The following is a 14,985-nucleotide window of genomic DNA, read 5'->3' on the forward strand; positions in this document are numbered from 1 at the left end:
GTGGGTTACACCTGGGCACTAGCAGGACACCCAAGAGGGTGATCCATGTGAACCACCTCAAATTCTACTGTGACAGGGCTGATGTAACCATGCTGATGGTTACGGATGAGGATTAGGAAGCAGAGTGTGAACCTCTCCCTGATTGCCTCTGTCATGACCCTAAAGATGGGTCAGTTGATGGAGTTCTCTAGTTAGACACCCCCACTGCCAAACAGTAGGCTAATTGCAGGTAAGTCCTACAGCAGTTTGCAGGGCTCTTCTCCTTGACCCCTGGATGGACCCACCTGTGTACCCATGATGTGGACCACAGGAGACAGTTTACTTGTGAAGACCAAGATCTATTGACAGTCTGACCAAGTCAAGGAGAGCATCAAAGTGGAAGTCCACAAGATGCTTGATTTAGGTATTATTGAACCCTCTGACAGTCCCTGGGCTAGCCCAGTAGCCTTGGTCCCCAAATCTCATTCCAAGGATGGAAAGAAAGAAAAGAGGTTTGTGTGGACAACAGGGGTCTCAACTGTCACCAAGACAGATGCTCACCGGATACCAAGAGCAGATGAGTTGACAAACTAGGTGCAGCCAAGTTCCTTGGTACCTTTGACTTAACTGCAGGGCGCTGGCAAATCAGAATAGCACCTGCAGCAAAAGAAGACTGCATTCTCTAAAGCCGATGGGCATTATCAGTTCACTGTTATGCCCTTTGGGTTAAAGAATGCCCCTGCAACCTTCCAAAGATTAGTGAATCAAGTCCTTGCAAGCTTTGAGTTCTTCAGTGCAGCATATCTTGACGATATTGCTGGTTTTAGGTCCTCCTGGCAGGCTCACATGGTCCAACTGGAGAAGGTTTTGCAGGCTCTACAATCAGCAGGCCTCACTATTAAGGAATCAAAATGCCAGATAGAGCAGGGCACTGTTGTATACTTGGGTCACCTTGTAAGTGGAAGCAAGTGGAACTCTTACAGCCCAAGATCCAGACAATTCTGGACTGGGAAGCTCCAAAAACCCAGACTCAAGTCAGGGCATTCCTTGGTTTGACTGGTTACTGGTTTGTGAAGGGGGATGGATCCATTGTGACCCCCCCCCCCCCCTGACAGAACTGACTTCAAAGAAAATGCCCAAAAAGGTAAACTGGACTCTTGACTGTCAAAAGGCCTTTGACACCCTGAAGGAGGCAATGTCCTCAGCACCAGTTCTCGAAGCTCCAGACTACCCTAAGCAGTTCATTGTTGCAGACAGATGCCTCTGAAAATGAGATAGGAGGAGTCCTATCACAGACCAATGATAGCTATGACCAACCTGTTGCTTTCATTAGCAGGAGGTTACTCTCCAGGGAACAGTGTTGGAATGCCATTGAAAGGGATGTTTTTGCTGTGGTTTGGTCCCTGAAAAAGTTGAGACCATACTTGTTTGGTACTCACTGTACTGTGCAAACTGACTACAGACCTTTCAGATGGCTAATGCAAATGAAAGATGAGATCCCTAAACATTTGATGTGGTCCATCTATCTACAGGGAATGGACTTTTCAGCGGAACATAAACCTGGGACTGCCCATGCGAATGCAGATGGCCTTTCTAGGTTTTTCCACTTAGACAATGAAGACTCTCTTGTGACAGGTTAGTCTCGTCCTCTTACGTTTGGGGGGGGGGGGAGGGAGGGGGCAGGGTTTGCAGGAAAGTGCACTTTTGGCATGGTAACCCCGCAAATTTTTGCCTGATACTGATGCTGACTTGACTGAGTGTGCACTGGGTCCCTGCTAACCAGGCCCCAGCACCAGTGTTCCATCCCTAAAACTGTACCATCGGTTTCACAATTGGCATGAGCAATATACCTCTTCAATGTCTAAGTCCATTCTTAGACATTGTAAGTGCACACTGACTCCACAGCTCCATGATGATGGCAGCACTGAAGGTTGGGAAGTGTGATAGCAAACCTTTCAGCACAATAAACCCACACTGATGCCAATTTTGGATTTATTGTACAATGCCCCCTGTATTTTAACCAATCCTTTAGTGTGAGGCTGACCGATCTGTTCCAGCCTGTCACTAAAAGACAGGTTTCTGACCTCATGGAGTGAGAGCCTTTGTGCTCTCCGAGGTCAGAAACAAAGCCTGCTTTGGGTGGGTGGGTGATTTGGGGGTGGGGGGGGGGGGGGGGGGGGAGTGGAGGGAGGATTGCAATGCTGCATACTCAGATGAGCAACAAAGGATGCTACAGTTTGCGGAAATGTGCACAATATCACTACACAGAGCTGGAGAAAGAAACACAAGTTCAAATAATCTGTTTATAAAGGTTATTTATTAAAATGTTGGAAAAGACACTTACAATATATTCTCATAAAAAGTGAAAAGCGACGATGGGCACAAGTAGGCAACTTTAAAAACAAGTATAAATACCTCTTATGTGTAAAGAATTAGACCACGCCCCTTGGGAACTCAAACGGAATTCATTATTTCTTTTTACATGCTTCTGAGAAAAGCAATGCAACATCTCTTCAGGTGAAGAGCAATTTATACAAGTATGAAGTAAGTCTTTTGACAGCTTTCCGAGTCTTTCAATCTGACATTTTCAAACTGTACAGAATATGGCACCTACAGTCAATGTAGCTGCTAAAATGAATAGAGAACAAGTCTACATTTCAAAAGTGCATTATGTAGTATTAACAAAATACCAATGTGTTCCATTTACATGTTTGATTACATGAACTATTTACAGACTCAAAAGTAAAATGTATTTTATTTCCAAATCAGGCAATATTCTTAAAGAGACACTAAGCCTAAAACAATTTAAATAGAGATCTGATACATTCATAAGGGCTGCTTTAATGAGTATGAGTATGAAATGCTTGGACCAAGTTTAAAGACATCTACACAGGATAAGCAAGGGATTTGCCAAGCCACAATTTCCTGATCTGGAAAAGCAAGCAGTAAGAGTTTGCAGTTAGTTAAAAAAACAATGGAAGATATAACAGCTCATGGCCATAGACTGACAAAACAAGATATGTCCATGACACAACACACTGCACTTGCTGCAGTGATAACAGTTTGTGTAGTTGATAAGGAAGTGATCTGCAGGTACAAGGACAAAAGCCAGGTAAAATGAAATATTGTTACTGTTCACCAGATCCTCCATCTGCATACATGATGACATCACAGATGTAGTGCACTTACTGTTGGAAAACACCAATGTCACCATGTATCAATGATGTTGTCATCTTTGAGAGAAGGAGAAATTAGGGAATTCTGCTACTATATAGAAAGAAGAATAAAAAGTGGAATATTTTTGTTGGAACCAAAAACACACAGCTCCTTTAATGACAGGTGGAGTGTGGAGAAGACGTGTGGCTAAAGCATTTTGGAGAGGTGCAGGTAGAGTTGCAAGATCTCAGCAAGAACGCATTCTACAAACAACAGAGAGCAAATGCAGCATGTAGGATTGAGATCTATTCAACACATACTTTCCAGGACATGGCCACTGCTTATTAGGCCATGGTGGTTATTTATCTTTTTAATGAAAACAGCCATCCAGAGATCTTCCCAAAATTTCTGTTTTCTGAGAACTCAAATTCATGAGGAAAAACACCGCCTACCCTTTGAGGGCAAATATAACACACTGGTAAGGCTTGATTCAGTGAATGCTGAAGGACATCTACTGAATATACCTCCAAGTACATACTCTTACTCACAGCAGCATGTTACACCTTGTGAACTATCAGACACTATAAAAAGATCACTGCAAACTTTTCAAAAAGCAGATTTAAGAAGTGTTAGTGAATATTTTAAACAGATGTTACATGATTGCAAAGAAATTAACTATGATTATCAGTATCAAACTAGATTCCAAATAAATACATAATTCAGCAGCAAATTCTGCCAAGATGTTGGAAAGTTCTACCCATACAAATAACAAATTAAATGTTCATTTTAAAAGATGTGACAATGAGTTCTGAACAGCAGAACCTCGACCAGTATCAAAATGAAGCCCTATACTCTTAAGAAAATATGTTGAGTATCAGAATACTGAGCCAAGAATTATGCTTTAAATTATATTGATAAAAGAAAACAACACTTTCCATAGTATGCAAATTAAAAGGAATCATAAGTAAAAGTGTTACGGAGGAGATGTCTGGTGAAGAGAAAAAATCCAGTTAATAATCTCTTTACCTTTAAAATTGCAAAGGTGAACAGATCTCCGAAAAAGTTCTGCTCCAATCTTGCAAAGACCGAATGCAAAATCAATCAAGTTTTGAACCTTATGTTTAACCTTTTATCAGCATCAAATGAGAGACTAGTTACAACTAAATGTCTATAAGCCTTGTATAGTTTGGGATTTCTAAAGCACAGACCTCGCTGGCAAGCAATGAAGCCTCAAGGCAACATTGGATGTGTTGGGTCCCTCGCACTGTGGAGGCCAAGAACATTAGCATCAGCAAATTCTTTCTAGGGAGAGGGACTGTGCACTCAGTATGCCAAATAAATACATCGCTAACATTCATAAAAAGAAACATTAATATGCTGTCAGTGGAACAATCATGTGTACAGGTGAGATTTATGTCAATGTCAGTGATGTAGCTTGAGTGCCATGGCCCTGATGCAAGGAAGAAAAATGGGCTCAGCCGTCCAGACATTAGGTATTAAGAGGCAGCCATAATTGGGTTGCTGTGGGGCCTTCATATTTTTCTAGGCCCCTGGGGTCACTTCAACTCCTGCACTTATGATAGTCAAACTAGAGAAGAGCTTCTTAACTCTAATAAAAAAACAGGGCCAGGACAATTTTGGCGGTGAACAATCTAACTCGCTCCTCAGGACCTTCTAAGAGTATAAGAGGGGGGGCAAAAGTTTTCTGTCCCATGTAGAACATTCAAGTTTAAATATCATATGCCTCATTCTTGACGGCTTCCCGTACTCCATTATATTTGGAAAATTACACAAGTGTCCAGACAGAGGATCATATACCTGGAACTCAGTAGAGAAGCCTATACTCTTTATGCACCTGCTTGCCATACTGTGTAGGATTAGAGGGGAAAATGTATGTGTTGGGTGAGAGGAGACAAGTTATTAGGAAACATAGAATATACTTTAGACAAAGGGGCTCGTCAGATGTTATATAGACATAACCCCATTTTAATTTTGTAACCAAAGCATGACCGAGTTGTAATCCTGCTACCTTCCTTTTCAAAGTTACTAAGTTGATTACTCTCCACAATGGACTGTTATGGCAGAACCATGCAGCCCCATCAAAGTGTTCTGCTGACTCCACCATGTTCCGGTCTTGTAGGTTGGAGAACAATTGGTTTAGGGATCAGCAATGACACCCAATTGTGTTAATTCACATCTGCATTCCTGTAACGTGCAGATATGTGGGGTAGTGCACACATTCAAATGTCTCACCACAAACAATTTCTGTTCCCTGTGATGAGTAAAACAAAAAGGTCTTGGGTGCATATGTTTGTTGGTAAAATCCATCATGCACCCTGTGCTTTTTTTTGGGTAGCGAGCCTTCTCCTACATAACAGGTTTTGTGTCAGTTCATGGCATATGTTCTGTCACCAGAATTAAAATATCAAGAAAGCAGGATATGAGCTCCGAAGAAACTATGCAATTTAAAATGCATGCATATAACAAAAGCTGGAGATTTAAGTCTTCCACTCAGCCTTCAGAAACACCAATCATTCTTAAAAGAATGACCTTGTAGGAGACATCTTTCTAAATGAACTGCTGGATGGAATAATGGCAGGCTCAGAATGCCTTGCTTAGGTCATTGTTCTACTTTGTGATAGTATGTATTTAATCTCGAAAGCCACATTCCTGGTCTCTAAAGTCAAAAGAGCTGTAATGTGTAAAACAAGTCACCGTTCCTGTTTTGTTCTCAATTTTTAGATTGTAAGATGTTCTTATTACTTTACTTTTTATTATTATACCAAATTACCATTGAAAATACAGTTTTTAAAGATGTGTTTAATTCTTGTTTTTATCTAACTACAAGTTATAGACATGCCACTCTATGGACTAACTAGATGCTGGATTGTGTTGTGTTTGTTATTTACTTGTTGGTTTTCCAACTCCATCACTCATTGACAAATTAGAAGCTCCAGGCTTTGTGATAAAAACAAATGCTCATTTGCTGACTTGTACGGTATACAGCACTACAGAGAACCACCTCTAAGAGGTGAGTAATCATTTCCCAAAAACATGATTAGAATAGTTTGTGAGCATCATCATTTTCAACATTACAATTCCCTATTTTTTTAAAAATTCCCTAGAAGAGGCAAACATCGTGTTGACCATCTCTGAATTAACTCTTTCCAGGGTCATGTTGTCTCAAATTCCTTAATTCAAACTCAGGCCACCTCTTTCAGTGAGATTGAGAAGTCACCAGAAATCTTCTGTCCACCAATGTCCCAACTGTGAGATGGGGAACAGTCACAATCTATGTGAAGATACCTTGGTGGGACGCTGTGCTAAACCTTACAGACTATCCTTCAAGTACACACTGCCTTCTCTCTGACCCTGTTCACATTTGAGCCTTTAGGGAACTCTAGAGACAATCATATGTTTGCAAGTCCAGAAGTGTGGCAAACATTCTGCGACAAATGTGACTAACAGACTGCATCAGACCTGCTCCATCCAGCCCCTAAAACTTCCCTTCTAGTCAGTCTAATAATGCTGGTCGACATTGGACAAACTTGTTTCTTTATGGCAATACCGACGACCTGATTTCTGAGTTCAATTACTATTTACTTTTGTCCAACATGTATTCATTGTTTTCATCCTCTACACCTTTTACTAACTTAAACGTCTACCAGAACATTTAAACCACAGATTTAGAGATTTAGATAAAAAAACAAATTAAAAACTAACCTGGGCATTCATTTCCTACGAAATGCAGTGTGTGCATGCAAATAATACAAAGCAAGTCTCATGTTTACACTTTGGCTGCTCATCAAGAAACCGATATTTGAACGACGCGCAATTAAATAAGTTATTTTAAAATATACTCCAATATTCAACTATAGGCTTTTAAAATAAAGAATATAAAGTGCACCAAGAACACTTTTAGAAAAAAGTTCAGCTCAGTGGGAGCCCCTATCATTGGCCACATCCTGCAATCTTCTCATTAAAGCTGTGTGGTTTTCCGGGCATATTCTCTTTGCCGGAGATTGATTTCCATCTTCTAAAACAATTCCTCTTTTTTTTGTAGGCGTTTCCCCAGTTTTAATCATACTGTTAATGTCCTTTAGCGTCTGAATAAAAAAAAAACATAAAGAACAAAGAATGAGGAAACAAATTAAGACAGTGAAATGTCCAAAACATCCTGTTTCTAAGCAAAATCTTGCTTGTATGGTACAAATTAGCGAAATACGTCCTTTACTAATTCTACATTTTCGTTCCATTAATAAAAGTACATCATTTCAATTTTCAGCTCAATTATTGATAAAGATCCATTTGTGATTATTATAAGATAACATAATTGTGAGAAAACAGAGGGGGTCATTCTGACCCCGGCTGGCGGTGCCCCGCAGGGCATTCTGACCGCGGCGGTTTGGCCGCAGTCAGAACAGGAAAACCGGCGGTGTCCCGCCGGTTTTCAGATGCCCTGAGGAATCCCCCATGGCGGCGCAGCTTGCTGCGCTGCCATGGGGGATTCCGACCCCCTCACCGCCATCCTGTTCCTGGCGGTTCCGACCGCCAGGAACAGGATGGCGGTGAGGGGTGTCGTGGGGCCCCTGGGGGCCCCTGCAGTGCCCATGCCAATGGCATGGGCACTGCAGGGGCCCCCGTAAGCGGGCCCCACATAGAATTTCAGTGTCTGCATTGCAGACACTGAAATTCGCGACGGGTGCAACTGCACCCGTCGCACCCTTCCCACTACGCCAGCTCCATTCGGAGCCGGCGTCCTCGTGGGAAGGGGTTTCCCGCTGGGCTGGTGGGCGGCCTTCTGGCGGTCGCCCGCCAGCCCAGCGGGAAACACAGAATGGCCTCCGCGGTCTTTTGACCGCGGTGCGGTCTTTCGGCGGCTCCCGCCGCCCGCCGGGGTCTGAATGACCCCCAGAGTGTGTTATATTGTGTGGTGGTGCGACCTCACCATGTAATACACTTAACAACTCCTTTAGGACCCTTAGGTTTCGTTTGTCAAACTTTCAGCTCAACCCTGAGTAGCTGTCACTCTGTGCAGTAAGGCATACACAAAGGAACAAGTATCAAGCATTTAAACAGCACCAAAACAATTGAAACAGAAATTGACAAATCACCAAAGAAATATCACAACAATTTATACAAATAGACTATAGCTTTATGTAATTTTAGACACCACAATGAAAAAGCTCCAAAGGGTTCTGGAGATATAGCAAATCAAAGCATTTCACTCAACCACGAACAAACATGGTCAATTCAACAAATTTGACACCTAGAAACTTTTTCACTAAACAATGTGGGCTAGGTGTAATGAGGTTACTTGGAGTCAATTTAGGCGACTAACTCAAGTGGGGAGTCAGTCAGGGGGACCAGCAAGTTGCTCAGAAACAGTTACCTCAGCAGGTGAAGCAGTCTTCAGTCAGTTTCAGGCACTTTTACCCTTTGCAGAGCTTTCCTATGGAAGTGGTACTTATGCAAGGGAAGAAGGATGCTGAAGATGCTCAAAGGATGTTGTCGATGTGATGGACAGGGTTCTTGCTGCGACTACTCCTCAGTCCATGAAGGGGGGCGTCCAAGTACCGCAAACAAATGAACCGTGGATCTGTCATAGATATCTGCCTGTGACAGGCACCACAGGGCTCATGCTGGTTTCTTAGGGCCTTCTCTAGCACACCAGGAGAAAAAAAATCTCAGAATCCTGGCCTTTAGTCTAGATACCAAAGCAGTACCTCCTCTTCATTGAGTGGGGGGTGGGGGGGGGGGGGGGGTGGGGGGAGGGGGGGGGGTTTGGACAGATGTTCATGGCCAAAGTTTCTAGGTACCACACTCTCCTTGCCCAATCCGGAGCCACTAGGATGACTACAGACTGGTTGTTCCTGATAATTCTCAGTACTTGGGCAGAAGAGGCAGCGGTGGGAAGGCATTCAGGCGCCCTGTGCTCCATGCTAGGAGGAATGAGTTTCTGATAGAGAGACATCTTTGGAACTACTACGCACTGAACGTTTTCAGCGGTGACAAAAAGATTGAGCCAGGGCTCTCCCCATTGCTGGAAGACACCCAGCACCACCCCCATTTGTAGCTACCATTTGTGATCACCAAGGCATCACCAGCTGAGTTCATATGCCCTGCTCTAGCACAGAGCCATTGAGCCCACACTTTCCTGCTTACTGCAATATCACATAGATGCTGATTGAGGTCCTCTGAGACACCACCATTTGAAGGACGGCAGGAAGGCTTTCAAAGCCAAGGGGACAGTCCACAACTCCAGCAAATCGATGTGTAGGCTGATCTCCATCTCTTCCATATGACCTTCCCAACCCAGCAGTGACAAATCTGTCACCACTATCAGCTCTGAGTGAGGGAAGGACAGGGGTCTGCTGCTGGCTCAACTGCTGTTGAGCAGCCACCACTACAAATCTTTTGCAGTTTCCTTTTAAACCTGGATGGAATCAAACACATTTAGTTGGTACTAGACTCAATGAGACTTCTGATCCCACCGTAGAGCCAGCATGTGCCAAATGCATGGTCAATTAGCAGGATGTAGAAGGCCAAGAAGCCTCAGAGCTATCCTCACTGAGACCCAGGACTGAGGCTGAAACATTCGGGCCACAGCCTGAATGTGCACTGTATGCAGGATGGCTCTGATGCAAGGGAGACTCCGAGAAGGAGCTAAGTATGTGTAGGGGTGAAGAGCTAAAGGTGTGGTTCTGGGCACTGACAGCTGTCAGTGGCCTCTGCTGGGTGTTAGCCTTTAGGGCTGCACTATCCTTGGCATGGTGGTCTGACCCCATACCAAATAGCAAGTTAGGCCCCCTGACCCTGTTGGTCATGGTGGGGTTACTCCAGCTCTGGGTAACCTCTTTGGGTATGCTAGGGGTGACCCTGGCTAGGAGAAGATTAGCAGAGGTGGATACCTCTAACCACAAAATAGAGAGAATGGGTGAAGACATTGAAAACTCAGACAAGAGGCAATTCAGACTAGGTCCTGTTACTGTGGAAGTGGGTCAGTTCCCCAGAGGGAATGACCTGAACAGGAGAATGTAAGGCAGAGTATGCCCTGCAACAAACCAGCCTATTGTCCCTACTCTTCCTCGCCTGACAGACTAGATTTAAGTCCCATCAATGGTGGCAGCAACACAAATAGGGTCAGAGAGAATACTGACATCCTAAAAATCCCCAAAGGGATTGTAACAAAATATGAAGATGGTGATGATATCACCAAATGGTTCACAGCTTTTGAGAGGGCTTGTGCAACCAGAAAAGTAAACAGATCTCACTGGGGAGCTCTCCTTTGGGAAATGTTAACTGGAAAGTGTAGGGATAGAATCCTCACACTTTCTGGTAAAGATGCAGAATCTTATGACATCATGAAGGCTACCCTGATTGAGGGCTTTGGATTCTCAACTGAGGAGTACAGGGTTAGGTTCAGGGGGGCTCAGAAAACCTCGAGCCAGACCTGGGTTGATTTTGTAGACTACTCAGTAAAAGCACTGGATGGTTGGGTAAGTGGAAATGAAGTGCATGACTATGTTGGGCTTTATAATTTGTTTATGAAAGAACACATTTTAAGTAACTGCTTCAATGAAAAGTTGCATCAGTATCTGGTAGACCTAGGTCCAATTTCTCCCCAAGAATTGGGAAAGAAGGCAGACCACTGGGTCAAGACTAGGGTTACCAAAACATCCACTGGGGGTGACCAAAAAAAAGGGGTTACAAAGCCTCCCCAGGAGAAAGTGGGGGACACTAGAAACACAGAAAAGGAGTCCTCTGTAGGCCCCCAAGAACCAGACCAGGTGGGTGGGCCCCAAGACACAACCCAACACAAAGGTGGGTACCATGGTAAAAACTGGGATGCCACTAAGGCATGGTGCCAAAACTGTAGACAGACAGGGCACCACACCAAGGACACTTCTTGTCCCAAAAATAAACCCCCAGCAAAATCCCAGGGGTGACCAGTGTAGCCATTGGGGAGGACTCCTCAGATGTGAAGGTCTTCACAGCCTTCAACTGGGAAAAGGGCCTAACAGGTGAGTTGGAGATTCCAGAGGGAAGTAGACACTTCCACCACCTACTGGTGAATGGAATCCCAGCCACTGCCCTGAGAGACACTTGTGCCAGTCACACTATTGTGCATGACAGGCTGGTGTTCTCAAACCAGTACATCCCAGGTGAGACTGCCAGAGAAAGAGTTATCCCAGACAAGGTTATTGATAGGCCTCTGGCTTTTGTGCTCATAGAAGTGGGTGTGACTTTTAGCTGGAGAAGGGTGGTAGTCAGTACATACCTCCCCCTTGATTGTCTCCTTGGAAATGACTACCCAGAGGTTAGTCAGAGCCCAAGAGACGAACTGGTCCAGTGCCAGTCCTCTCCCAAGAATTCTGGAGGTGTTGCCCCTGCAGTTACTTCAAGTAGGCCCCAGAAGAAAACGAAAAGAAATCAGTGTAGGAAAGGTGGATAACCTTTAGCCAAGGTTCCAGCAAGCCAAGGAGATTCTGCTCCAGTAGGGGAGAACTCCAAAAGTGGCACTGGTAAAATCCAACCTGACCCACAAGAAGTCCTGGCTAGTCAGGCAACTGTTAAACCTGAGTGGGTGGCTCCTCAGTTAACAGAAGAAAGAGTGGAAGAAGGGTGTTTACTACAAGATGTAGTAACCCCCCATTCTAACACAGCAGACAGGCACCCTGAACCCAAAGAACCCTGTAACTTAGCCCCTTCCCTCGTAGGTGAAGAGCTAAAGGTGTGGTTGTAGGCACTGACAGCAGTCAGTGGCCTCTGCTGGGTATTAGCCTTTATGGCTGCACTATCCTTGGCATGGTGGTCTGACCCCATGCCAAATAGCGAGTTAGGCCCCCTGGCCCTGTTGGTCATGGTGGGGTTACACCAGCTCTGGGTAACCTCTTTGGGTAAGCTAGGGGTGACCCTGGCTAACATAAGATTAGCAGAGGTGGATACCTCTAACCCAAAAATAGAGAGAATGGGTGGAGACATTAAAAACTCTGACAAGAGGCAATTCAGACTAGGTCCTGTCACTGTGGAAGTGGGTCAGTTCCCCAGAGGGAATGACCTGAACAGGAGGATGTAAGGCAGACTAGGCCCTGCAACAAACCAGCCTATTTTCCCTACTCTTCCTCGCCTGACAGACTAGGAAGACTCTCCTAGCTTTGGCTGAGTCTCCTGGCCTGTGGACTGGGGAGGGGGATTGTGTAGGAAAATGGCTCCCTGTTGCAGTTACCCCCCACTTTTTGCCTGATATTGATGCTGACTTGACTGAGAAGTGTGGTGGGACCCTGCTAACCAGGCCCCCGCACCAGTGTTCTTTCACTTAAAATGTACCATTGTTTCCACAATTGGCACACCCCTGGCACACAGATACGTCCCTTGTAAAAGGTACCAGTGGTACCAAGGGCTTTGTGACCAGGGAAGGTCCCTAAGGGCTGCAGCATATGTTGTGCCACCCTAAGGGACCCCTCACCTAACACATGCACACTGCCATTGTAGATTGTGTGTGTTGGTGGGGAGAAAAAGGCAACGTCGACATGGCATCCCCCTCAGGATGCCATGCCCACAAAATACTGCCTGTGGCATAGGTAAGTCACCCCTCTAGCAGGCCTTACAACCCTAAGGCAGGGTGCACTATATCACAGGTGAGGGCATAGCTGCATGAGTAATATGCCCCTACAGTGGCTAAGTCTATTCTTAGACATTGTAAGTACAGTGTGGCCATATTAATTATATGGCCTGGGAGTTTGTCAAAATGAACTCCACAGCTCCATAATGGCTTCACTGAATACTGGGAAGTTTGGTATCAAACTTCTCAGAATAATAAACCCACACTGATGCCAGTGTTGGATTTAATATAAAAAAAATACACACAGAGGGCATTTTAGAGATGCCCCCTGTATTTTACCCAATCCTTCAGTACAGGACTGACTGGTCTGTGCCAGCCTGCTGCTGAGAGACAAGTTTCTGACCCCCTGGGGTGAGGGCCTTTGTGCCCTCTGAGGCCAGAAAGAAAGCCTGCTCTGGGTGGAGGTGCTTCACCCCCCCCCCCCCCCTGCAGGAACTGTAACACCTAGCAGTGAGCCTCAAAGGCTCAGGCTTCGTGTTACAATGTCCCAGGGCTCTCCAGCTAGTGGAGATGCCCACCCCCTGGACACAGCCACCACTTTTGGCGGCAAGTCCAGGGGAGATAATGAGAAAAACCCCTAAGGTGTCCTGAGCTGAGGTGACCCCTGCCTTTAGAAATCCTCCATCTTGATTTTGGAGGATTCCCTCAATAGAAATAGGGTGGAGGGTGTAGCCACCCTCAAGGACAGTAGCCATTGGCTACTGCCCCCCAGACCTAAACTTACCCCTAAATTGAGTATTCAGGGGCGACCCTGAACCCAGGAAATCAGATTCCTGCAACCTGAACTACCAAGAAGGACTGCTAACCTACAAGCCTGCAGAGACGACGGACGACGACAACTGCTTTGGCCCCAGCCCTACCGGCCTGTCTCCAGAGTCGAAAACCTGCAACCAGCGACGCATCCAACAGGGACCAGCGACCTCTGAAGCCTCAGAGGACTTCCCTGAGCCCCAGGACCAAGAAACTCCAGTGAGCAGCGGCTCTGCTAAAAAATAACTACATCTTTGCAACAAAGAAGCAACTTCCAAAGAACTCACTCTTCCCGCCGGAAGCGTGAGATTTCACACTCTGCACCCGACGCCCCCGGCTCGAGATCCAGAGAAACAACTCTACAGGGAGGACTCCCTGGCGACTGCGACCCCGTGAGTAGCCCGAAAGGACCCTCCCTGATCCCCCACAGCAACGCCTGCAGAGAGAATCCAGAGGCTCCCCCTGACCACGACTGCCTGAAACAAGGGACCCGACGCCTGGAACAAGCACTGCACCCGCAGCCCCCAGGACCTGAAGGAACCGAACCTCAGTGTAGGAGTGACCTCCAGACGACCCTCTGCCTAGCCCAGATGGTGGCTGTCCCAAGAAGCCCCCCTTGTGCCTGCCTGCACCGCTAGAGTGACCCCCGGGTCCCTCCATTGAATCCTATCTAAAACCCGACGCCTGCTTTGCACAGTGCACCCGACTGCCCCTGTGCTGCTGAGGGTGTGTTTTGTGTGCCTACTTGTGTCCCCCCAGTGCTCTACAAAACCCCCCTGGTCTGCCCCCCCGAGGACGCGGGTACTTACCTGCTGGCAGACTGGAACCAGAGCACCCTTGTTCACCATAGGCACATATGTGTTTTGGGCACCTCTTTGACCTCTGCATCTGACAGGCCCTGAGCTGCTGGCGTGGTAACTTTGGGGTTGCCTTGAACCCCCAACGGTGGGCTGCCTATGCCCAGGAACTGAGACTTGTGTCTTACTTACCTCACAACCTAACCTTTACTTACCTCCCCCAGGAACTGGTGATTTTTGCACTAAGTGTCCACTTTTAAAACAGCTTATTGCCATTTTAACAAAGACTGTATATGATATTGCTTTTATTCAAAGTTCCTAACTTACCTGTGTGAAGTACCTTGTATTTTTTATGTATTTACTTCAAATCTTGAACCTGTGGTTCTTACAATAAACTAAGAAAATATATTTTTCTATATAAAAACCTATTGGCCTGGAGTAAGTCTTTAGGAGTGTGTGTTCCTCATTTATTGCCTGTGTGTGTATAACAAATGCTTAACACTACCCTCTGATAAGCCTACTACTCGACCACACTACCACAAAATAGAGCATTAGAATGATCTAATTTTGCCACTATCTTACCGCTAAGGGGAACCCTTGGACCCTGTGCACACTATTTCTTAATTTGAAATAGTATATACAGAGCCAACTTCCTACAGTATGACTTTGATGCAGTCA

At 45.5% G+C, this 14,985-nt stretch overlaps 1 protein-coding gene across 1 annotated transcript in view; it reads right to left on the reverse strand.

Moving 5' to 3' along the window:
* Positions 1 to 2,279: 2,279 nt before the first annotated feature.
* Positions 2,280 to 14,985, reverse strand: part of RBL2 (RB transcriptional corepressor like 2) — a 533,156-nt gene continuing 520,450 nt past the window's right edge. Inside the window, exon 22 of the mRNA XM_069216335.1 lies at positions 2,280 to 7,241. Coding sequence (XP_069072436.1) covers positions 7,071 to 7,241 — 171 coding nt within the window. The 3' untranslated portion in view covers positions 2,280 to 7,070. The remainder of the gene's footprint in view (positions 7,242 to 14,985) is intronic.

This window comes from Pleurodeles waltl, chromosome 12, assembly GCF_031143425.1.
Source record: "Pleurodeles waltl isolate 20211129_DDA chromosome 12, aPleWal1.hap1.20221129, whole genome shotgun sequence".
In the NCBI taxonomy this organism is placed as follows: Eukaryota; Metazoa; Chordata; class Amphibia; order Caudata; family Salamandridae; genus Pleurodeles; species Pleurodeles waltl.